The 24,776-nt window shown below is 39.4% G+C and overlaps 1 protein-coding gene across 2 annotated transcripts in view; it reads right to left on the bottom strand.

Moving 5' to 3' along the window:
* Nucleotides 1-17,216, bottom strand: part of LOC146568607 (vinculin) — a 28,054-nt gene extending 10,838 nt beyond the window's left edge. Inside the window, exons 1-4 of one of the 2 annotated variants that reach the window (XM_085284738.1) lie at nucleotides 16,878-17,216; nucleotides 4,027-4,097; nucleotides 947-1,097; nucleotides 59-167 (exon numbers count right to left, since the gene is read on the bottom strand). In XM_085284738.1, the coding sequence (XP_085140864.1) occupies nucleotides 59-167; nucleotides 947-1,097; nucleotides 4,027-4,097; nucleotides 16,878-17,045 (499 nt within the window). In that variant the 5' untranslated portion in view covers nucleotides 17,046-17,216. The remainder of the gene's footprint in view (nucleotides 1-58; nucleotides 168-946; nucleotides 1,098-4,026; nucleotides 4,098-16,877) is intronic. The other variant, XM_085284739.1, reaches the window with a different exon arrangement.
* Between the last annotated feature and the right edge of the window lie 7,560 nt (nucleotides 17,217-24,776).

Raw genomic sequence — 24,776 nt, 5'->3', positions numbered from 1 at the left:
TTTTTACACGCTGTCTAGTTAAGACTTCGGCTAAGTAAGCTTGTACTGGAAAACCGACCTGGTCCCAGGTTCTTTGTATATGTGATCAGGTCCTCCATAGACTCCACCACCTCTGCCACAGCCAAATACTCCAGGATGCCTCTGCACACACGGATTATTCTGCGAACCTATGAGAACAGTAAGCAAAAAAAGAAAACAACTACTTAATCTAATTCAAAGACAAATAAAACAAGTGATCATGCAAACACACATTCACACACCCCTTTCACATTCCCTCCAATTACACTCTGATAACACGGCCAACTGACATTCCAACTTCTTTGTGCTGCTTCACTCCAGCTTTATGTGAACTGCTGGAGTCACCACTACACTATGCAGGGTGATCCCTGAGCTCTACCGGAAAACATGATTGCAGTGCTGAATGATGACTCCTGCTGACTGCTGCAGACAGGACTGGGATGCCTGATGTCTGCATCCAGAGTGCTGACCTGCAACTTTTTTCATTTCACTCTCTGTCCCTGAGAGGAAAAGATAGATGGGCATGACAGATGATATTCCTGTCTGATTTGAGATATAAGAAGTGTTTCTGTACACGTACAGTATATTTATCTACGTCTCTGCCTACAGTACCCAAGAGGAAGGCCGGAATAGATACTATCCTTACAGCAGAGAAGCCTGTGACAGCAATCCTCTGAACGTCTAAACAGTCAATTAATAAGTCGGTGAAGCCCTTCCAAATCAACCGCTGAGCACAAGAACGGGAGTAGAAGGTCACTAAACCACCATCAAAAGTATGAAATGAATCTGGTGCTGTAAAACTGATATCTAGCAGCGTCACCTTATCAGTATTTTGTTGCCGTAACAAAACTGATGTTCTGACCTCCAGCAGATTTATTTTGGTTAACAGGTTTTCCATGTAAAATGAAATAAATTAATGAATGAATACCTCAGCCTCATCAAAGGTGAGGAGCAGGTCAGAGGTCCCAGACAGGATGCCCCGAGAGCCATCGATCAGGTAATCCCGAGCAGGAACAGAGTATGGATCAGCTTTCAGCATGGATGCAGCCTGTACCAGTTTAGCACACGCATTCTCCACTCTGTGGAAAGAAGACAATCCATTTCAAGAGCCTGTAGAAAAATGCTTAACACGAGTCATGCTCATGGTACAAAGCCAAGTGACATTACAAGTAGAAACAACATAAAGCAAAGACAGATGGAAGCCTTAGCATGTAGCCATAACATATAGTAACTGCAATGTAAACATAACTTTGTTTCATTTCCTCTTTAGTATATGCTTTTTTTTTTAAAGAAAAAAAAAAATCACACCTTGTGCAGTAAAGTTAATGAAGCGTGAATCCTTTTCACACCATCTTCCATAAAGTGCATATCAAGAACATCGCAGTTCTCGCTACAAGTGTGGCAAACCACAATTCTTCAGATATTCATTTACATATGGACTCAAATGAAGTGATCCTCATAAGATTTTACTCTAATTGTTGCTAGTTGCAATCAAATGTAACCAAAACACCAAACAAATACAGTCCTGTGCACAAGTCTCAAGCCATCAAGAAATAGGAAGTGTTCTTAAGAAATAGGAAAAGACCTGACACAGGAACTGACAAATGCATCTGACTGTTCAGTTAATCCATCTACTAATTACTGAATGTTCATCAGAAATGAACTCAATGGAAGGTTGGCAAATTATAGAAGAACTAAACTGAAAAATGGAATGAAGAATTCAAATTTGAAAATTTTGCTTCAAATCACTGTCAATTTGTACAGTTTAGGTCAGGAGAGAGGTACAGTGAATGTCTACAGCCATCTCGACGACACAATGGTGACACGTTGGAGGCGGTATCATGGTTTGAAGCTAGAATTCAGCCAGTGGTGTTGGGGACTTTGTCAAAACTATAGGAATTAAGAACAGGGAAAAGTACCATCAGATTTTCATCCATCGTGTGATACCATTTGGAAAGCATCTGTTTGGCAACAGCTTCATTTTGCAGCATGACAATGATCATAAACATACTGCCCTTACATGGGGTTTTTCCATTTGTGTTTGTGCATTTGAGTAAATAATTGTCAACCGTTTTAAATTTTTCCTAGCAAAATACAAAGAAATAATGGGTGGGTCAAGACGTCTGCAGAGTACTGTAAATATTTCCACTCAAACGAATTCTTAACTGAAAAATGTGATGGCAGAATTTCTCTGGTAAGGAGCCCACACAAACAGCTAATAACAGTATTGTCAGCTTCCTCTATTTGCTCGCAGAAAATAGAAGTGTGTGAAGTTGGCAGTCTGTTAACCAAAAATGGTCACGTCATACTCTAGCTGAGCATACGCAGTCATTTCTTATTATATACCCTAACCAAACTTTGTTATTTAGTAAGGAAGTTATAAATACACAAACTAATTTCTTCAGAATAAAAAGTATAAAGGTCCTTTCACTGTATCTTTTTAAAATGATCTGGGGGTTTTCTCTATTTTGAAAACTTCAATGATCTCAGAAATACATTTATGCGATTTTAAAATCTATTTTAAATCATTTAAAAGTTTCGTTTGGAAAATGTTAAAGCACAAAATTAAGGAGTTACTGTTTGCTGAATGTCCTTTTATTCCTCGAAGAAAGACTGTAAAAAAAACTGCCTAATTAATTGACCTTGAGTGGTGGTCTTTAATGAAAAAACATAAAAGAAATGGGTAAAATTTGGTCTCATGAGCAGAGTCTAAGTAATCAAGTCTGAGCCTGGTTAAAAGCTAAAGCAATGTCATGTGTCGTACTGATTATGAGGCAAATCTGTGATAGTGGCTACATAAACAAAAATGGCCTGACTGAAATATTCATTCTGTAAACAATCTTTTGATACAGAAGTTATCTTGCTTTCACAGGACGTGATACGAGATCCAAGAGGTGGGGTTCCCCTCTGAACCCCACCTCTCGAGTCTGGCCTTGGTCCAATTTAACCCCTGCTTTACAGAAATGTAAAGATCAATAGCTGCCTCCTGGGTGTGGTGTACTCTGTGACTTGTAAAGCAGTAAAAAAAGAAAAAAAAATGCAGGCTCAGCCATTTGATTCATTGTCGTACATGCCAACTGCAAAATATCTCAGCCATTTTGCACATCGAAACAGGCAGTAAGCCAAGGAACAACACGTTTCAGTTCCCACGGTATACTGACTTCCTACATTTGCCTACAGGCTAAAGGGTTCACCGGTAACAAGGAAACATTACTGCTATAGACTAAAGGGGCCAAGCAAGAGACAGTCGGTTAATCAAGTCTTGTGTAAGATAAAGGCTAATATATGTGCATGGCATCAAGGTTGACATGAATGTGTGTGTCTTTGCAGAGCCAGCCAGCACTGTCCTTCAGCGTGCACCAGAAAGAAAAGAGACATGCATTAACTGGATCCCAGCAGACACTATATTTAGTGAAGGAGACACATTCCAGCGCATGTGCTGATGGATGACGACAAGGTGACGATGTGACTTTGAGGCGCCAAATGTGTTGAGCCTGACGACCTGTGCTTGCCAATGCTTTTCCCTGACCTTGGGGTGGCCCATAGGACGCCCTTTCCCCCCTCGCTGACTGCAGTTTCTCATATAATAAGGATCAGTCAAAAACTGTGATCGAGACAGGCAGCAGATAAGCACAAACTAATGACTTAAGCAATGTCAAGCAAGCCAGGGGAACAAATACACTGATTAAATGGGGACATCTCTTTTCTATGTCAATATCTACATTTTTTCTGTAAACAAAAAGCAGCAGCCAGCGACTCTCATGAGGCCCCACTTCTTAAAGGGTAAAGGAACTCCTCCCAGATCTAAAAAGTATTTTTGTTACACCATGGCAAGACTGAGGCACTTAACATGCCATGTCTGACCTTTGCCTGGGCACAACCGGCCATTACTGCAACAGATAAAGAGAGAAAGAGATCCAAAGGGAAGCTGATGGGTTCCACATACTGAAAGAGACATTTAATCCAAGAATTTGAGATGTTTGAGATGAATTTGAGGCATTTACTTACTTGATAAAAGCTGGTGGCATGTCCCTTTTCATGAGCTGGTCTTCTGTGGTTTGTACAGTCTCCTTTCCCACCTGGAAAACACAAATGAGTAAACATTAGACGCGCATAATGTAAAGAAACATGACATTTAAAGTAAACACAGTGTGTGCAATAGCACACCAAGCTGACCGTGATGGGAAGTGTTTGGGAACATACTGGACATTTCTGGCATGTCCAACTTTAGAAACTGAAAAAAAAAAAATCCCAGCAATTTTTCACTAATCAATCAACTGCTGACAATAAAATAGATCCATCTGGGTTTTAGTGATATTAAAGGTCAGCACAATAAAATCAACAAAGTGTTATTTGATTGTTTATCCTACAATCAACTTAATTTCACTCCATATTTTACACCTTATCATCAGTGCACCTGCTGTGACTCTATGCCCCATAATTGGTCTTTACTTCGCTGGCATAGAAACTATAAGTGTGGCCAGGGACAGAGAGCACATGTGTACAAGTGCATGTTGGGAAAAGAGGTGTGCAAGCCTAAGTTACCTATTAAATAATGCATGCAGACTTTCTCCTCAGCAAATGTTTTACTTGCTAGGTACTCTGTGGCAAATAAATAATACAGCAATATATTCATCTGCCTTGTGCCTCAGTGTGGTGGCACATGTCTCAGTTTTCATGAGAGACAGATTTAGGAAAAGTGAAGTCAAAGTGTGGTTATTCTACTGGATTGTGTCCATGGGGTTCTCTGATTCCATCACACCTACTATTCTCACAAATTAGCACAATTCAAGAATAATAATCTAGATAATAACCATAAATAATAGCAAGGATACTACAAACCACTTAGTTACAAAAAAAAAAAAGGCAAATTGGTTTACTTGCCTAATAGATGATACATATACTCTTATCTTGCTTTTGTTATTTATGTGCCTGCTGTTCACAGGTCTTATTATTTATAGAAAGTCTTTCACCTCTTCACAACATTCCCACAGCTTTTAGCCTGTGCAAAAGTAGTCTGACTCAACAGATAAATACTGGCCAGTGATATCACCAGATGGCATTAAAAGCAACTGTGACACATTCACTGCAGCCGCAAACTTTTCTGGGGCCTACAGGTCATCGGCCAATCTTTAACCTGACAGCTCCTGTCAGATTGCGCCAAAGTGTGAATAGCGCAGTCCAGTACATTTAACACAAGTGAGTGGGCGTGTTCACTATCCATGCTGCTCCCTCATGAAGCGAAATGTTTCCAGGTTTGGAAAACCTGTCTGACACAGAGTATTTAGGCAGATATTTTATGATATGATGGTCCCAAAGCTCACAACCAAAAATCCCAATAACAATTTCCCATTTAACCAGAAGGTGTTATGTATTCTTTCTCTGTAATATTTAAAAGCCAGTTAGCCATTATATTTACAAACTGTTAAAGATAGCACCAGTAATAAAACAGCAGACACGAGACACACCCAACACCCAAGCTTCAACTCTGACTAGTTCATCAGTCATGAGGATTTCTGTGAGTCAAAGCTTAAAGCCCCTGTACAAAATTTAAACAGGGTGGACACAGTCTATTCCAAAGCTTTTATGCAATGTGACCACAGTACATAGATCAACTGAATGTTATATGCATGAGTAAAAACTTTGTAACCACAACTTTCCTCCTTAGAGAGTCTTGCTGTTAATCAGGCAGTTTTTCAGAATGACGTCCTGTTAGTTGTGTAGCGAAGCACTATTTCAACAAGGCAGCTGCTGGGGGATGCCAGGCCTTGGTACAGTTATAATGTGCAAAGCAGCTGAACGCCTCCTTGCAGCTGGCCATCCAATGCCAAAATGACTCACCTCCCCCAACCATGACCTCAGCTCTGCGGGGAGGCACAACTCACCCACGTTGAGCCGCCATGGGTGAGAGATCATAGGCATTCATCCTTACGGAGCATACTGACCAGTTTAAATGAGATGCGTTGCTGCACAAACCTTTCCTTTCACATTAATATTGCACTACAAATCAGCTGAATAGTAAAAGTGTTGCAGAGTGCTAGATTATGTGTGACGGTGTGATTTCCTGACTGTCACACAATTTACTCTTACAAAGCATTTCCAACGTGTTTCAATGTCCTGAACACTTTTGTACCCGCTAGGCAACACACCAGGAAGTTCTTCAGTTACGTTTGCGGAAATATATCAGAATTTTGGACAAGACAAAACAATTTAGAGATGTCTAATTAGGGCATGGGAAATAATGAATCCAAATCCTGGCACAACTTTCAAAGTGTTTTTTAATCTCTTGGAAGTTCCTTTAAAACAGTGACTTCTGCTTTTGCTTTTCTTATTCATGATGCATTCCTGATGCTACAGTAAGCAATCCCAGTGAGCTTGTCAGTGTGTCTGTATACAGCCACTAGAAGAGCCATTCCAGATGGTTGACGTGGAGGCAGTAATGGAGCAGAGCACACATGCATCTCCTCGCGCTGTGCTCACTGGACCTGAGGGACTCTGAGTAACTGTGGGGTTATAAATTAGGAGCAAAGGTTGTGCCAAACCAAAACTAAAGCTCAGCCGGGGAGGCTGGAGTGGCAGGGAGCATACGCCACCCTGACATTCCTCCAAAGAGGCTCTGGGAAAAAAAGCCAGCAACAACTGATGTTGGGATATTTTTAGTATTTAAACTACTTACTCAGTGCATCCGAGTGCATTTCCTTTTTCCAGTCTTATCTTGCTTTAAAGCTTTGTCATACTTCTACTGATCCACCTGCAAAAAGTATTTTGCACAGTTGCAGTAAACTAGAATGATGAAAAAAAATGTAGCTTCCTTGTGGTTTCAGCAGCTACTTGATTAAATTATTTGCTCATCAGCCCTAACAGGAACAAAGCATATGAATGCTGAAGGTCTTTTATCAACAGCTATATGAGATTATTTGCATATATGGTCTACTATTTATAGATTACTTTCACTCCTTTATATCAGTGTGCTTCGAGTACTTGTTAGGTGGGTTAGGTAAATAAATCTATTATGTCAAGGGGGCTCAAGCAGCTCATGAACGACTTTCCAAGGTAAGGGTGATTGTGTAAGCTCTTCACAGAACTGTTAAAACAACACTGCTATTTATTGAAGCTCAAGTCAAGTTTAGACATGATCTGAAACTGAGCATTCATTTAACAAGAGCTGAGTCATATTGACCCCGAAGCACAGGAGTCTCTGAAACTGAGCAAATTTAAATTTCTTGATACTGTCACTGTCTTCCTTTCCTTCCTCCCTTGTCGTGCCTCTTCCTGTTGTGTGAAGTTCAAAAATTGTTTTGCACCAGCGATCCAAACAATTTGATGTAAAAATAGAACTGTAACCAAAGTTTGCAACGCTTGTTGTCGAGCAGTTTGTGATGCCTGGCCTCTTTTACTATTTTGAGCCTCTGTCGTGATTTTGGACCACATTCCTGTGACGGCAGCAAAGCCCTAGTTTGACATTAGGGTTACAGCTTGTGATTATTTATCTCTTGATTTGTCTCCTGGGGTCTTTTGTTGGCCTAAGAGATTAATAGTTTCTTCTGTAAAACAATAGAAGATAATGTCCTTCACTAGTTACCAAAGCCAAGAATGGCCTGTAATTACAAGTCTTGTCCGACAGCAACAAAAGTTGAAATGCAAGGATATTTAATTTATAACAAATCAAACTTAATATAAAGAATAATACTGAACTGAGACCCCTGAAGCCTATACTTTGTATTTCTTTTTTCCAGATTACTTTTCTGTCAATTTTATGGTATTTTCCCCCCATTAAATTATTGATATCAAGACTTGGGGAAACAATGACATGAGGATGTCCGGTCACCAGTCATTAGTAATTAAAGCTATGACAGCCAACCCAAACCACAATAAAAATCCTCTATTTCTTGAATAGAATCTTGCAAAACAATTTAAAGAAGCACAGCTGTTCCCTCCCAGCATCTTTTTAAAGCCTTCCACAGATTTAGTGTCATCTTCTTCCAAGCTGCCATTACAACACTTTTAGCTGTGTGTCCCATTTGAGCCTAGAGTGGAAACACTGGCACTCCTGTGTTGTGAAGTAGCTTGATAAAGTGGCTGCTCCTTTAGCACAGACTCTGCATTGTTGACAGGAGCCCATCACTCTTTCTCGAGAAGAAAGGCGACTCTGAAAGCCTCCAGACTGCCAAGACACAGCCTGCCTTTCTCATGTCGGGCAGTTTTAACACAATACTGCGTTAGTCATGGGGACCTCAAAGATGTATGACTGCAAAATTCCTACAAGCAGTGCTACCACTAACCCTTAACACCATATAAGAAAATAAACTACACTTGTATTTCTCAGAGAGAAAGACGCCGATTTCCACAGTAAGTGTCTCTGAACTGCAATCTGATGCCAAAGCACTCCATTAGCTACCTTTGATCAATAGTCTCAAACCAGGAAGTGCTGCTTTTTAACATATCAAATGGCTTTTGACTAATAATGATTCAGAAGGGCAGCAGAAACATTGTGCTTATGGCATTATCACACATCTTCCAAGCGGTGTCCAACATGTTTGTTTGTTTGTTCTTATTTGGATCAGTAAACACTTATGCACGGTGTGTCCAAATCCTATCATCTGCTTGAAAGTCACAAATCAATTGTTCTGCTAGGAGAGGCAAAACAGGCTCTGTGGCTAGAGAAATACATCACAACTACTATTTCACAATGCAGGAACTTTGCAGCTCACAGCCTTACTGGGGAACAGCATTTATACTCATTGTTCTTATCTTAAAAAGAAGAGTGAGTCAATAAAAAGCATGTTGCATGTGTTCACTTCCACAGAACACGGACAGCTAAAACAACACATTTAACAGATAACTTTTAAGTGCTAGAGAGGAAGCCTCAACTTCACATTTGGCCAACCAATGACGTGGTTCCATATAAAACCTATTTGTCACTATCTGATTGATATAACTATTTCCATGAAATGTAGGACTGTAACTTTACTTTATATTCCATTAAACTAGACTACAGCTCAGCTTGTTTAGCAGAAAATGAGGGGGAAACTATTCTAAAAAGACAGTCTAAAAAGGGAGCTGATGTTTTTGTTCACGTTTACATGAAAAGAATATTAATTTTCAGTTAAAATACAGACTACACTGGTGTAAAAACGCAAACTGTTGAGTTTGAAAGAGTCAAAGACTTTAAATATCCATGAATCTGTTAAAGGACACAAATTATTACTGCCTCTGTTCTCCTACAAAACATAACTACACAAGGTACATCACAGAAAGCTGAACATAGCAAAATAGCCTCGAGTAGCAGCTGATGGCTTAAAGGGGTTACTAGAACTTCATGTTTGTTCATTACTCTATCATAACTAGCATGAATGGTGTCCACAACAGAACTAATCATAAAAAGAAAGTGCCGGAAGTGTGCCGAAGAACATGGTTTGTCTGACAACGTGGAAAACAGCAGCTCAAAGGTGGAGTGGCTAAATGTTGAGGTTTCCTTGGGCAAAATACGGTATCTCCAAGTTCCTTCTGATATTCGATTACAACATGGACAGATGTGATCGCAGTGAATGTACGAAAGTTAAGTTAAAAGCTAAGAGCTCAAATAGGGTAAAAAAGAGGCAAGTACAAGTCCTTGTCTACACCTGACTTGGAAATGCATTTTATATTTCTACTACTCTCTCAATATTCTTTCATAAGTTTCAATTGAGCAATTTTAGAAAGCCACATCCGTGTTTTAAAATACATTTGGTAATACTGATTGCAGTGTTTTTGGGGAACACAAACTGCACAGGAAACAATTACAACAAAATCTTGAATTTTTGTTTCTTGGGGAAAAACCCCCCCACAAAAAAGATCACCCCAGGTGCATTTTGTGATTTGTCATGGTGTGCTCTGGAGTCATAAACACCCTGCTGCTGAGGGACAAGGGTTTCCCTTTGCTTTCCTTTCATTTGTTCAGAGTGGGGCTGACAGCTGCTGGGTATTCCTGACTTGGCTTCCTGCATTTCCTTTTCAACTCAACGCTCTGCCGTATTCTCCTATCCCAGCTAATTTTCATCAGAAAAAGCTAAAAATACACAAACTTTGCATTATGAATTGATAGTGCATGAGCATGAGGACTAGTAAGGTGTTCTTGTTTGACTATACAAACATTTCACAGTCCATAGTTCTCACATTGCTGCCAAGATAATAGAATCAAATGGAGAGCTGCATGAAATTGTTTCCCTTGACAAAATGCAGGAAGTTTGAGTACCAGGTAATAGGAAAGGGTTTCTTTTGTTGGCCTGTGAAGCAGTTTACTTAATGAGCTCATTTGTTTCCCATCTCTAAAGGGTTAGAGAAGTGGGTGATTGAAATTGCTATAAACAAAAATACTCAAATACTGATCACGTCACAATTAAGTATTTAAAAATTCCCCTAAAAGCGCCCTCGTGTTGCATCCTCTGTATTTCTTTCAAAGTTTAAGGACATTCGAGAAGATATTAAAGGCCTCCAAGAGTCTTGCAGATGTGTTGTGCAGATTGAGCAAAAAGCATGAGGCCAGATTTCTCACACAACCCACTAATCAGTGACTGCTGCCGAGCCCAGCTTCCAGTAACTGCATTTCATAAATCAGAGTGATATTTTGTAACCTCCAGAGTGTTGCAGAAGACAGTAGCTTCTTTATCCCAACAAAAACTCAGTGATCTACACAGAGAAGCATCTCCACAAGTCACGTGATCTCTGCAAACAGGAAGAAACTGGATTTTTTTTTTTAACCTTACACCTATAAAAAGGAGCTATAAAAATAATGAGCTACAACAGGCCTGCACAGCCAACCTTAAAGGCTGGCTACTGACACAGACAAGTATGCTCTCCATTTATCCCATTAGGACATTATCAAAACTCTTAGAATCATTAAAAATATCAGTCTTTTTAACAGTGATATGTGCCTCAAAAATGATTTTACTTTGTCAGATTAAAATGACTGCTAAAATTGAAAGACATCAATAAAAAAACAAGCATCAAATTTTCATGACAGGATGCTTTCTTTTAAACATTTTCAGCTTTACAAACAACTTATTTCATTTTCTTGATGTTGCACAAATGAGTGTTGTAACGGTTTACAACACTCATTTGTGCAACAAAGGCAATCGTTCTCATTGCACAAGCATATTGGTTCGGCTAGAAATCGACCAGTCAGCCACAGCATAGCCACATCCTGCAGCTAAAGATATGTATCAGGCTAAAACTTGATATCACTGACAAAAAAGAAGCTCCTGACATGTGAAAACATGGTCAGGGAGTAAAGTTGTTCATTCAAAGGATCAGCCCAATCCCACCTCCCCCTCCAAAATGGGATAAATTCCTGCCTGTTGGGAATTCTTCGCATTCCTCACATTCATCTTTAATTGAGATCTCGCTCATTGTCTCAATGAGGAATAACTACAGGGAGTGCAGAATTATTAGGCAAATGAGTATTTTGTCCACATCATCCTCTTCATGCATGTTGTCTTACTCCAAGCTGTATAGGCCCGAAAGCCTACTACCAATTAAGCATATCAGGTGATGTGCAACTCTGTAATGAGAAGGGGTGTGGTCTAATGACATCAATACCCTATATCAGGTGTGCATAATTATTAGGCAACGTCCTTTCCTTTGGCAAAATGGGTCAAAAGAAGGACTTGACAGGCTCAGAAAAGTCAAAAATAGTGAGATATCTTGCAGAGGGATGCAGCAGTCTCAAAATTGCAAAGCTTCTGAAGCGTGATCATCGAACAATCAAGCGTTTCATTCAAAATAGTCAACAGGGTCGCAAGAAGCGTGTGGAAAAACCAAGGTGCAAAATAACTGCCCATGAACTGAGAAAAGTCAAGCGTGCAGCTGCCAAGATGCCACTTGCCACCAGTTTGGCCATATTTCAGAGCTGCAACATCACTGGAGTGCCCGAAAGCACAAGGTGTGCAATACTCAGAGACATGGCCAAGGTAAGAAAGGCTGAAAGACGACCACCACTGAACAAGACACAAGCTGAAACGTCAAGACTGGACCAAGAAATATCTCAAGACTGATTTTTCTAAGGTTTTATGGACTGATGAAATGAGAGTGAGTCTTGATGGGCCAGATGGATGGGCCCGTGGCCAGATTGGTAATGGGCAGAGAGCTCCAGTCCAACTCAGACGCCAGCAAGGTGGAGGTGGAGTACTGGTTTGGGCTGGTATCATCAAAGATGAGCTTGTGGGGCCTTTTCGAGTTGAGGATGGAGTCAAGCTCAACTCCCAGTCCTACTGCCAGTTTCTGGAAGACACCTTCTTCAAGCAGTGGTACAGGAAGAAGTCTGCATCCTTCAAGAAAAACATGATTTTCATGCAGGACAATGCTCCATCACACACGTCCAAGTACTCCACAGCGTGGCTGGCAAGAAGGGGTATAAAAGAAGAAAAACTAATGACATGGCCACCTTGTTCACCTGATCTGAACCCCATTGAGAACCTGTGGTCCATCATCAAATGTGAGATTTACAAGGAGGGAAAACAGTACACCTCTCTGAACAGTGTCTGGGAGGCTGTGGTTGCTGCTGCACGCAATGTTGATGGTGAACAGATCAAAACACTGACAGAATCCATGGATGGCAGGCTTTTGAGTGTCCTTGCAAAGAAAGGTGGCTATATTGGTCGCTGATTTGTTTTTGTTTTGTTTTTGAATGTCAGAAATGTATATTTGTGAATGTGGAGATGTTATATTGGTGTCACTGGTAAAAATAAATCATTGAAATGGGTATATATTTGTTTTTTGTTAAGTTGCCTAATAATTATGGACAGTAATAGTCACCTGCACACACAGATATCACCCTAAAATAGCTAAAACTAAAAACTACTTCCAAAAACATTCAGCTTTGATATTAATGCGTTTTTTGGGTTCATTGAGAACATGGTTGTTGTTCAATAATAAAATTATTCCTCAAAAATACAACTTGCCTAATAATTCTGCACTCCCTGTAGTCATAGATATTAAATGAACACAGAGTATATGACAGTAGTTTGTGATGTTGCTAGAGTAACAATTATGGTTCGGGGCTGCACTTTTATCTCCATGCATCTGCTAGAATAAGTTAAAAATTAATCATTTGTACCTGATCTCTTCAGACAGGCTAAAGCATCCAAGACATCCTGGAATCTCACCTTCCTTTTTAGTCGGAAAACCTGGTGCAATCGTCTTAATAAGCAATTTAAAGGTATAATTACTTGCAACTTGCTCTCTGTTCGATTTCTAGGTCATCTCAGTTTTTTAACTTGATTACAGTACTTAAGCTTTTGCTCTGGAGATCTTGGACAGAGTTAATGGGGGAGGAAGTCTGTGCAACAGATGGTTTTCTAGGAAGCACAGACAATAAAGCAAATAAATGGCTTTTCTTTGAAACAACCCTATCCCGACAATGACTAAATAAAATCCAATTAGAAGGGTTCATCCTTTTCCCTAGATAGTAAAGATATACTTTCAAGTTAGACGCTTACATTTTTGTTTTCAAGCAGACTCACTTCAAGTAACTAGTACAAAACAGGTGCAAAAATGAAGAAGTTCAAAAGTCATTTTTAGGAAAACAATGAAATATGCAGGGAAAAGACACCAACAGCTAATGGACTAAAATAAACTTCTGTTTTCTCATTAGATAAAATCAAAGATAAGGGCTACACGGTGTATTTGATTACTTATGTAGGCTCTGCAATGTATGACTCATGGGACTGTGACCACAAGAAATTGCATCGGATCCTTAACTTCAGTGATCTCATAACGCTGTTCATGTTGTAATGTTGCCACAGCAACTGGAAATAATTACAGACTCGTGCAACCATTCATGCCACTGTTGGAAACATCTGATCACAATTCACAGTGTCCAGAAAGCCTGGATGATTTCATCCTAAGATAGCTGAGGATACACAGGACATTTTCATGTGCTACGACAAGCCCTGTTTTCATGTTAATTACTTGGCCGAAATAAAAGGTTTCTACACTAAAAACTTCATTCTGTACTTTTTTAAAAACTGAGTGGCAGAACAACTTGACCGCTTAATATCTAAATATTAAAATGTATTACCGAGCCTTATTTAGCTCTGCTTTGGCTTTGTTTATTCAATGGTTTGTTGTAAGTGGACTGGTAATGAGCTCTTGTGCTAAATCCACCCTAATCATGGGGTTAAAGGGAGTCTAAATTTACTGCAGTCCACCCAAAATGGTCCAAAAACATGTACCATTTAGTTCTTAGACCTGTCAAAATAGAAGGTTTGCTCTTGAAAGACAGCAAAGCAGAATAGGCTCCAGCATGGGTGGAAAGGGGGTATTATAAAGGCCCTTAGAGGACAGAAGCCTGTAAACATATAAATAATGGACACAATGAGGTGCAGACCTGTTGTTTAAGAGTGGGCACTGAGGAAAAACAAAGCGTCAGAATGAAGTAAACCAGATTGAAATTCTTATAGGCCATGAACTGTAATAAATAAACTGCGAGGCAATGGTAGGCAATCCCCCTAAATGAAACATTCCTTTGCTGACGCCAGAGTAATTGTCCAAATTTATTGCCCGACAAGTGCCAGGGGTTCTGGGCTCGACCAGGCTGACAGACTGCACAACACACAGGAACCATGTCTGCCTCAATTTAGCCTGTATGCTTTTCTTTCCATATAAGCCACAGTATCTGACAGGGCCCTCGCTTCCTTTGTTACGAACTCAGCATGTGTTTCAGGATAAAATTGACAGTCATTTCCTAACTAGCTTCCATGATAGATACAATGTGGTTTTGAGACATGCCATTATAACTACATCACTGAGTCTAAATATAATTGAGGCAACAGCTGCATCTGGTGAAGGGGCTGTGTATAATTTAATGTTTTAAAAAGATAGGTTGGAAACACATAGTTAATAGGCCCATAGACAAGTTAATTACCATGTGGATAGAAAAAGATAACAGACACAAACTAGATCTGATAATGTAGCCAGATTCACTATAGTGCATCAAGATTATGTGTATGATGACAGGTTCTATTTTTTAAAAAAAAGTGTGGTTCTAGGTCATGGGGTCAATAGCAAGTGGTTTCTGTGTAACATGAGGACACACAGAGCAAATCGTGACTCGTGACTAAGGTATGAAACACACGCAACTCAAAATGAATTTTTGCAGGTGAATATTATACACACAATGTCATATTTATCAGTTACTACAAATATTATCAGTTTTTAAAATATAACATTAAGCTTAATACTGAAGGGTTGCAGTTTTTACATTAGTGCAAAACTTCCAAGCCACCCCTCATTTCTTCATATTTGATGAATGACTGAATGCATGAAGCATAAGAAAGGCAACCCACTCAAGTGATGAACCAAGGTTGTGTCCACTCCACACAAAACAACTTGGCAAAGAATCTATTTTAAACTTTGCAATCTGACAGGCATAAAATAGTATTTTCCACCACCAATGTGATTCCCGGAGAGTATTAGATGAAAAAACTGATCCGAAACATGGTCTTCAGCTGATCCATCTACTGTCCACTGAAGCCTCATTAGAAATGTTCTGAGTGGAAGGGTGGCTTTCAAGAAACCATTACGGGGAAGGGAAACAGGAACAAAACGCTGAGTTATGCCAAATTACACAAGACCTGGACTGAAAAATTAGTGGTAACAGGTCTTGTTGAAGTGATGAAATATTTGGTTCAATATTTAAAGAGGAGGTCAGGAAGCAAAAGGCAGCCATGTGAAACAAGGTGGAGGCTCCTTCATGGTTTGGGTCTGCATTTCAGCCAGCAGTCTTGGAGAGCTTGTCAAAACTGAATGAATTATGAAGGCAGAGAATTACCATTCAATTTCAATCCACCATCCAGTACCATCTGGAAGCATTTAATTGGCAACAGCTTTATTTTACAGCATGACAATGATCCTAAACATACTGCCATAGTACTCAAAGAAAAACACAGCGGCACACTATCTGTCATGGATTGGCCTCCCCAGAGCCCAAACTTCAAAATTATTAAATCAATGTGGGATCAGCTTTACAGAGAACAGAACAAAAGGCAGCCAACATCCAAAGAAGAGTTTTGAATGTCCTTGAAGAACCCTGGAAAACTATTCATGAAGACTACTTATAAGGAAAGCTTGAATAAGAGAGTTCAGGCTGTATTTAAGAATAAAGGTGATCATAGCACATATTGATTTTAAAGCTCATTAGAATTGTATAAAGTGTGCTTTTTAGCTTTATACACACTTTATTTCCACACATTTTGAACATGTTTCGATAAATTACTGCACCTACTTCTCATTTACACACTACAGCTGAGATTCCTAGTCTGGTCCTACAATCTTATGGACCAAATACACATGCACACGCTTCTTACTACTTACTATGCCCCTTTCATAACTGTTTTCACGCATTAGTAGTGCACTGATAGCTGAATATTCAAATGCATATGATATGTAGTGCAGTGATGTGATTTGCAGAACTATTCATAGATGATCACTACAGGTGCAGCTGTTCTGTGCAGCCGAGTGATTAAAGTAAAAAGTAATTCACTGTGGTCCTGTACCTGACTCACACATTACAGCAGTGCCTACGTCAAGCTATGGCAGTCATGTACAGAGGAGGAGGCAGGGCATATCTTCAAGGGGAAAAGGGCGTCACTGCCCTTTTGCCCCGAGTTAAATAACTCCAAAAAAGTTTCATGGCATTCCCTAATCCTGCCATTGAACACACATTTGGTAACCGCATTAACACTCTGCTGAGTGAAGTGTTGTGTCCAACTTCATTGGAAAGTAATGGGTGAATGGGACAATGCGACAGGTAGCCTACGACACTCGCCGAGCTCAGCCAAACTTTACCAATGTGATTTTATACAGAGAAGAAAGTTACTCACCCGAACAAGGTTACTAACGGCTGCCTGAACAGCAGCTACGGGCGCCGTCAGATCTGGGATACCTTTCCCATCAACTTCACCTTCTTCGTGCATTATCACCAGATGGGATATCTGCTGAGCCACCGGCTCCAGGATACTTTCTATCGTCTTCGTGTGAAAAACCGGCATGGTGACAACTTTAGAACACTATCTAAGTAAAAACTCTACCACCAAAGGCAGTTTTCTCCAAATCTCCCTCTACAGAAGCCTAAAACAATCCACGCACGATCTTTTCCCCCCCAGGATAGTCCTCCCGACTACAAGTACAATGAAAACATGAACGCGAAAAAACTCCCAGCCAGAGAGTGAGCGCGAGCAACCTAAACGTCAACCAACGGTTTCCGCCTTCTTCCCAATCAATGAACGAGAACGCACGCTTCCTAGATTGTGATTGGTTATTAGGGCTGCCGCTCCGTATCGGGACCGCCTTCTTCCATACTGACGAGTTTGCTAGAGATCCAAGTGCTCCCTAGATTACGTAATAGATCCTCATCATATGTCCTAAAAAGGGAAATATGTGTCTACTGTTTGAGAGGGGAGTGCGATTCCAGTAGCTGTGAATTAACTAGTCGGGCTTTCGGCCCCGCTGGCCCAGAAATCGGAGCTGTGGAGATCAGATTACAAACCCTTCCCAAAACAAACAGTATACTCCGCAGGGCACTCCGAAATTCTCCACAAAGTAAAGAAGCTGTAAATAAATGGTAACAAAGACACTATTTTCTAACCTACTTGTCAATGACTGACTGATATATAACAGCCTCTGTGAGTATACATCTCAGTTTAAATAAAGGACACCCTACACACTACTTTACCAATTTGAAGTGACCCATAGTATCTGGCTGAAAACTATTTTCCCTTATCAGAGATAACATCCGACATACTGAACTGTTTACAAACCCAGCTCTGTCAGTGGCTGGACATGGCACTTTTTTTAATTCCTTCTCACCCTCACCCTCACATCCTGAAATAACAATATTTGAGGACTGAAAACCAACTGCCAAGCAAACCAGCTAAGGAATTCCCACAGATTCCCCAGAGGGGCTACAAGGCAGCAGCCCATTGCCTAAAAAGGAAGAGTCCAAAAAGAAAGAATCAAGGAAGTTACTCTGTTTGAACCACTGTGTAAACATACAAGGGATTGACATGCTTTCCCCCTGTGTAAGGAGTTGTCATACCAAAGGTCAATAAAGAGATCCCAATTTGAACATTTGAACTTTATGTTTCGTGACACAACCTATTTTATTATTATTGTTATTATTATTCTATAATATAGTTGAATGTACAATTATTTAAAGAAATAATAATCAAAAGAGACCAAAAGGACCACCTCTGGAGGACTGCATCCTGAATATAGACTTCAAAGATGGCCTGCTGTTTCCTATGCTCTCCGATTACTAATAACGTCATCTTGTGCGTGCATGCTGGAATGTGCTCATGATGGGTGGTCTACCTTCTGCTGTCCTGCTACTCTATAGATACCTGAGCCACGCTGCTGCATGGTGTTTAAGGGGATTGCAATCGTAAAGATCATAAATGTCCAGACTGCACATTGCAGGAAATATAGAGAGAGATCGTTTTACTATATATGGATGTTTTGTCAAAAATAACCCAAATAGTTGTAATTCTGATTTACTTTGACAATCCACTGGCTTCAGCATGGCCTTGCTGTTTGTTGTGGGATGCCTTTTTAATAATGCCTGGGCGCCATCTTCTGGCTCAGAGAATTAAATGCAGTCAGTGCATTGGAATTTAATATAACTCTTGAGCACTTAAACAGAATATAGCCATTGCAAAATACACCCGTATTACTATTTTATAGCAAGTCAAATGATCTCAGTATGTATATTTTCAATAAACAATAAATAATGAAGGCATACTTTAGTGCCACTTAGCAGAAAGTCCAAGGAAAAGCAATCCTTATTTTGTCCATAATTCAAAAACTTGCTTTTTGACCTATGCAAAGGTGAACTGATATCAACAGCAGCATCAAGACACAAGTTAAGTCTAAGAACACCTTTTCCCAAAATGTGGATGAATGAGAGTGAATGTGATGAACTGGTTGATATCTACATGTGTGTTTCTCAGCATGGAAATGTGAACCAATGAACACATGTAACTGCTTAAATAAAAAATGCTTGATGATTCATATGTATGTCCTTGTATCAATGATCAATTTTGAATGCAATAAACTTCCAGACATTTCCTCCAAAACCACTATCATCTCCTTTTTTTCATCAGTGCTTCATGTTAAAAGCTGACCTTAAAGCATGAAGACAAACATGACCTGCTAAACATAAACATGTTAGGAATGTGGGAATGGATATGTGGAGGTAACACATGTTGTAATTTTTGAAAAGACCACACGAGGGCACTAAAGTCTGCAAATGAATGAGAAATCGTGAGGTAGTTGTTGGAGAAAACTGTACGATGTCAGAGGGCAGAAGTTTTGGTATTTATAAGAATGCATCCATTTTTAAAAAAAAAGATTTTGATGATTTTTTTTAAGTGAATCCTGGTTGATTGTTTGTTGACTTCTTGTGCTATGTGCTCGCAACAACAATTTTTTTTCTCATGCGATCTCCCTGGACCAAATTTCATATGAAGGATTTAAAAACACAAAATGTTATCAGTAAAACTGAGTTTGTGTTCATATTTCTGAGTTAATGGTCATCCCTCTGATTTAGTGTGTTGTGTCATGAGCTAGAGAGACTCAGCAAGAAAGCGCTGCTTGAGGTGTGTGACTCAGAGCCATTGTCATGTCCCGAGAAAACGGTGCCATCAAAATGCAGAGGGGACTCACAAAATGATTGTCTGCTTATATTACTCCAATGAAACTCAAGTCTCACTTTACAATTGTTCCATTTTCATACATGTTATAATTCAGCCACGTGTATGCAGTCACGTTTATGCAGCTCGCATCAATGTGACACGGTTTGTTTTGTAGTTAAATCAGGTGGTTAATTGGTAGCAGAATAGTTGATTTTCTGTGCATGTTGGATAGACTGTATCTAAAAAACACATGCATCGTGTTTGTGGGTTATTAAGATACGTGGAGCATTCTGGATGCTGTTCTTCATGCCACTGCTACATCTATTGCTAGATCTTTTGTCACATGTCATAATTTAGAACATTTGGAAATGTAGAAGCTTGACTAGATTTTAAAATAAACATTCTGGGTTTTTAAGCACTGCATTTCTAATACTTAAATGCAACACATTTACAAAGGATACACCATGCACAGCACAGCAAACAGCTTAACAGCTTAAACACCGAGCACCAAGGCTTATGACTGGCTATTATGTAAGCTACCATATGAACACAGCAGGTTTATGTGGTATGGAGGACTTGAACTTTAAAGCAAATGAGCCATACATACATTCTTTAGCAGACTGGGGAGGTCAGGTAATATCACCTCACAGTACAAAGAGACAGTGAACTGAAACCATATTGTTTCCATGTAATTAGAATAGCTGAGCTACTGTTTTAGGCTATTGTGGGCCAATATTTGAATATTTGAAGTGTCTTTTTTTAAATATACGCATAATAATGGATTACTTATATTCTTTTTATATATTCCAGTATTAGCCAGTAGTAGCTACACTTACAGTGTGACTGCACACACAGATATATTCAGGGATGAGCTTGCAGCCCCATGTAAGAAGGAAGAGACAGTGAAAAAGACATTTGACCCAGCTGCATTGAGACAGCAAATATACAGTCACTAAAGACATGAACCCATCAGAATGTGATTTCAGGGCAGTTCTCTGGGTATGTGACATTTGGCCTGAACAAATAAATGGAAACACCTACATCTGCTGCAGGATGGTTTCCCAAAACAGTATTTAGTGTTTAATTCAAAGGATGTAAACAGAGTTATCCACAAACTGAAAGAAACATAAACCTTCATGATATATAGAATTATAATATAGTGACATGTTGTGACTAAAACAGTTTGGAGTTTCTCATCATGTAAAGATAATATGTTGCAAACTATGTTAAAAATTAGTAACAGTAGTAACAGTGACAGTAACATTTTTTCTGTTAAATTTTACAAAATTATTTATAAACAAATGAAAAAAAAATTGCAAACATAAATATATGTAACATATATTATATTGTTACATATAACACATGTGAGGTAAAATAACATGAAATTAAAGCTGCAAGCAGCGTTATGAGGGCCCTCGCACCCCATCGCGTCGAGCCACGCCCAACACCTAAAACCAATACGTCCAATCTGATGTCACATTGATGGAATTCATGCATTTAACCACCAGCTAACATTTCATCTCATTCAATCGTGATTATAGTCCTCCCACTAGGTGGCGCTGTAACCATTACTGACAAATGGCATAACTAACATTTCCGAGCTTGAGTCTCATCATCCCTGCGACCTTTGGGCGAGATTGGACATTGTGTTTTTGAGTGACAGCAGATTACTGCTTTTTGGCGAGTGATTGAAACTCCACGTGCCGACATGACCACCCCGTTTCCCTGAACGTAAAAAGCTTCGCAATTTAACATCACAAAGGTCTTTAGATTCCACACACTGGAGAATGCGTCAATCTGAGGAAATCCCTTGGAGGAGTTCGTCAAAGAATGAGGCTTGAAAAGAGGGGAAAATGTCGCCAAAATTACACATTAATCTTAAAATGGCTGACTTCCTGTTGGATTTGGGATATTGCTCCAAGAGACTTTGTTGTACATCTTGACATCTTCTATAAGCTTACCAGGTTTCAGACTCATACATAAAACACAGAGCAGGGGCTGATGATTTGAAATATTGTAGGGGGCGCTGTGGAGCCATTTTGCACTATTCAATGAAAATGATCACATAACAACAAAGCCTTCATCACATTGGAGGTGTGGGCCAAATTTCAAGACTTTATAAACTTTCCAAGCCCCTCAAAAGCCACTTCATTTTTCATGGTGAACCGCGTTGCCACCAGATTTAAAGTTCAGTTTAAAGTCACAATTTTTGCACTGAAGCATCATGAGGGACTGATGGTGATATTCACCGCTTTTGAGGTGGCCACGATGAACCTGTGAAAATCAGTACAACAAAGTGAAAGACATGATATTTCCTGTTGCCACTAGGTGGCGTTCTGTGTATTCCTGACAATGGGCACATCAATCTGTGCAGGGCAGGTCTGACATCATGCCTGTAAAGTCTGGTACTGATCAGACTGGATTTCATTGAGTTATACTAATTTGTTTCTTCATGGCGAGACATGAAAGTTCGCCATGCTTTCGGGGTCACACCCTTTCGTGAAAACTCACAGTTTTCACTGTAACGCAAGACCAACTCCTTAAGGCTTTCCTGGAGAAATTTGAGGCTGCAGATGTCACCCATCACAATACTGCACCCCAAAGTGTAAAACATGACATTTCCTGTTCCCACTAGGTGGCGCTGGCCCTTATGTCAAATATGGCAGTTGAAATATGTTCAGGGGTGGAGCCTTATCATATGTGTGTTCTTTGGTCCAGATCGGACAATGTATGACTGAATGAGAGGCAATAAGATTTTCATGGCGAGTCATCGAAATTCGCTGTGGCGCCACGGCCTCACCGTATCACGAAAACTCAAAAGCTCCGCAATTTAACATGGCCCAGGTGTGTAGTTGACACTGACCAAAGATGAAGCTTATACAACCAAATCTCAACGAGGAGTTCGAAAAAGTTCGAGGCATGGAAACGGCAAAATTAGAGCCAAAATGTCACCTTCACTTCTAAATTGCGGACTTCCTGTTGGGTTTGCGTCAATGGGCCCACAGACTCTTTTGTTCGACTCGGCAAGATACACATGTATGCCAGATTTCATACATGTAGCTCAAACGATGTGGTCGTAGGGCTGCATTTAACAAGGCATAGGTGGCGCTCTAGAGCCATTTCCCAGTGCTCATATGTAAAACCATTAAAATACAAAATTTTTCACCAGACCTGGCATGTGTGCAAATTTCATGAGTTTTTGAGCATGTTTAGGCCCTCAAAAAGGCCCTTGTTTTGCCTGAATAATAATAATAATAATAATGATAATAATAATAATAATAAGAAGAAGAAACGGATCAGATACAATAGGGCCTTCGCACTCTCAGTGCTCGGGCCCTAATAAAATGTAAATTACCTTTTTATTTAAGATTCCACATAAAAGACTATAAAAACAAAGTTGCAAATTTAACACCCTATGCAGTGTTTATTTAGATAAAACTATTAAGTTTTGGTCAAAATACAGTTTTAATTATTGAAAACAGCTATAATTACTGTTCATTACTGTAATTTCACAGATTTTATTTTTAGTAGTTCTGTATCTTTTTTAAATTATTGACAAAAACGGGTAAAAGTAGAGAAAAGTAAAGCTAGAAATGCATATTCTGTACAGAATTTTTCTTAAGGTTTAAAAAAGAAAAAATATTACCAATAAAAGCAATTTTTTGATGTTTTTAAGCCTGATTATTTATATTACAGTAATGCTTGACCATAACATTTGGTAATTTAATTGTTCTTTCACGTGGAAATACTTTTAATTTACCATAAAACATCGAGTTCTCATGTAAATTAATGCTACAAACTCAAGTTAAAGTATGTAAAATGTAATTTTGCAGGATGATAAACTTACGTTATTGTGTGGGCTCAGAGTGATGGTGTCTCAGTCATTTAAATCTCAGCTAAAATAAAAGTGAATCAAATGGCAAACTGGAAAAAAATTTTTAAATTGGTGAAAACACAAAGAATGCACAAAGAAAACAGCATCAAATAACCAAACAAGTGTCTGAGTTAGGCCATCATGTGCCACCCGAGCAAGTTTAATGTGGCTTGGCACTGATTCTCCGTGACACTGAACCATACTGGAGGGATGAACATCAGATTCTTCCTAATTCTTCCCTCGTTTGTCAAGCTGTTGGAGAGCACTGTCTAACATACTGATCCAAAAATCCCCACACAGTATATGTGGCCATACATACAATTCAGATCACTTTCATTTGTGCCTGAAATGGCCAAAATCTGTTTTCCTGTAGGGTGACTGTGCTCAGCTTTAGAGAAGGAATGAGACATCTGGAGGGAGATTAGAGCAAAGCTGCTACTTTGCATTAAAGCAGCCAGCATTGATGGACTGAAGAGTCTTTGGAGTTTTTTAGGGAGTATTACAGAGTATGATATAGTATTCAGAAATTGCATCCCTGCATAGCTACATCTCTACTCAGGGAACACCTCTGGATTGCCTCAGAGGAGGTGAAAAACAAAGCTGGTGGGAAAGACCTGTGGATTATTAGAAGAATCAGGAGAGTGCTGCTCAAATCACAAAGACATACACAGTAGGGGGGAAAGGATGATCTCCTTTTAATGTCAGAGCTGATGCAGACTTCAATGCAATGATTTTGCTGTCAAAGTACATATGTCATTTTTCTCTACTGTTGAAGCGATGCTGCCAAAGCTCTAGGCTTCAGTAATTACATTTAAGAGTCAAAACTCACTACAGCTAATAGAAATTTTAAGGCTAATCTTAAAACAGAACAAATTTATTTACTAACAAGATTCTGAACCTTATGTTTTAAAATTAGTTTGAAGGTCGACTGAATACAGGTACCTGGAATTAGTCCATTATGGAAGAGCTCCAACTGATTGCACTGGATTTAAAATGAGAAAAAACACCTGTGCACAAACTCTGTGCCAATAATTTGATATCACTTTCACACCTGGTGGATAGAAATGTCAGCGGTAACTCATAAATTTTCTTATTTTAATTTTTCAAGCAAAATGTATTTCTCTTTATGATGATATGTTCTTGTTCTGTATACATCCCACAGCTTTTTCCTGTCTTCTCTGGCTTTACACATCTGCCAGTTGGAAAGTGCCCTCCCC

Source organism: Mchenga conophoros, linkage group LG8 (genome assembly GCF_057382185.1).
Source record: "Mchenga conophoros isolate Kocher_MC1m ecotype Shallow Benthic linkage group LG8, M_conophoros_male_GT1.1, whole genome shotgun sequence".
NCBI lineage: Eukaryota > Metazoa > Chordata > Actinopteri > Cichliformes > Cichlidae > Mchenga > Mchenga conophoros.
This window is presented reverse-complemented; position numbering and strand designations above follow the sequence as displayed.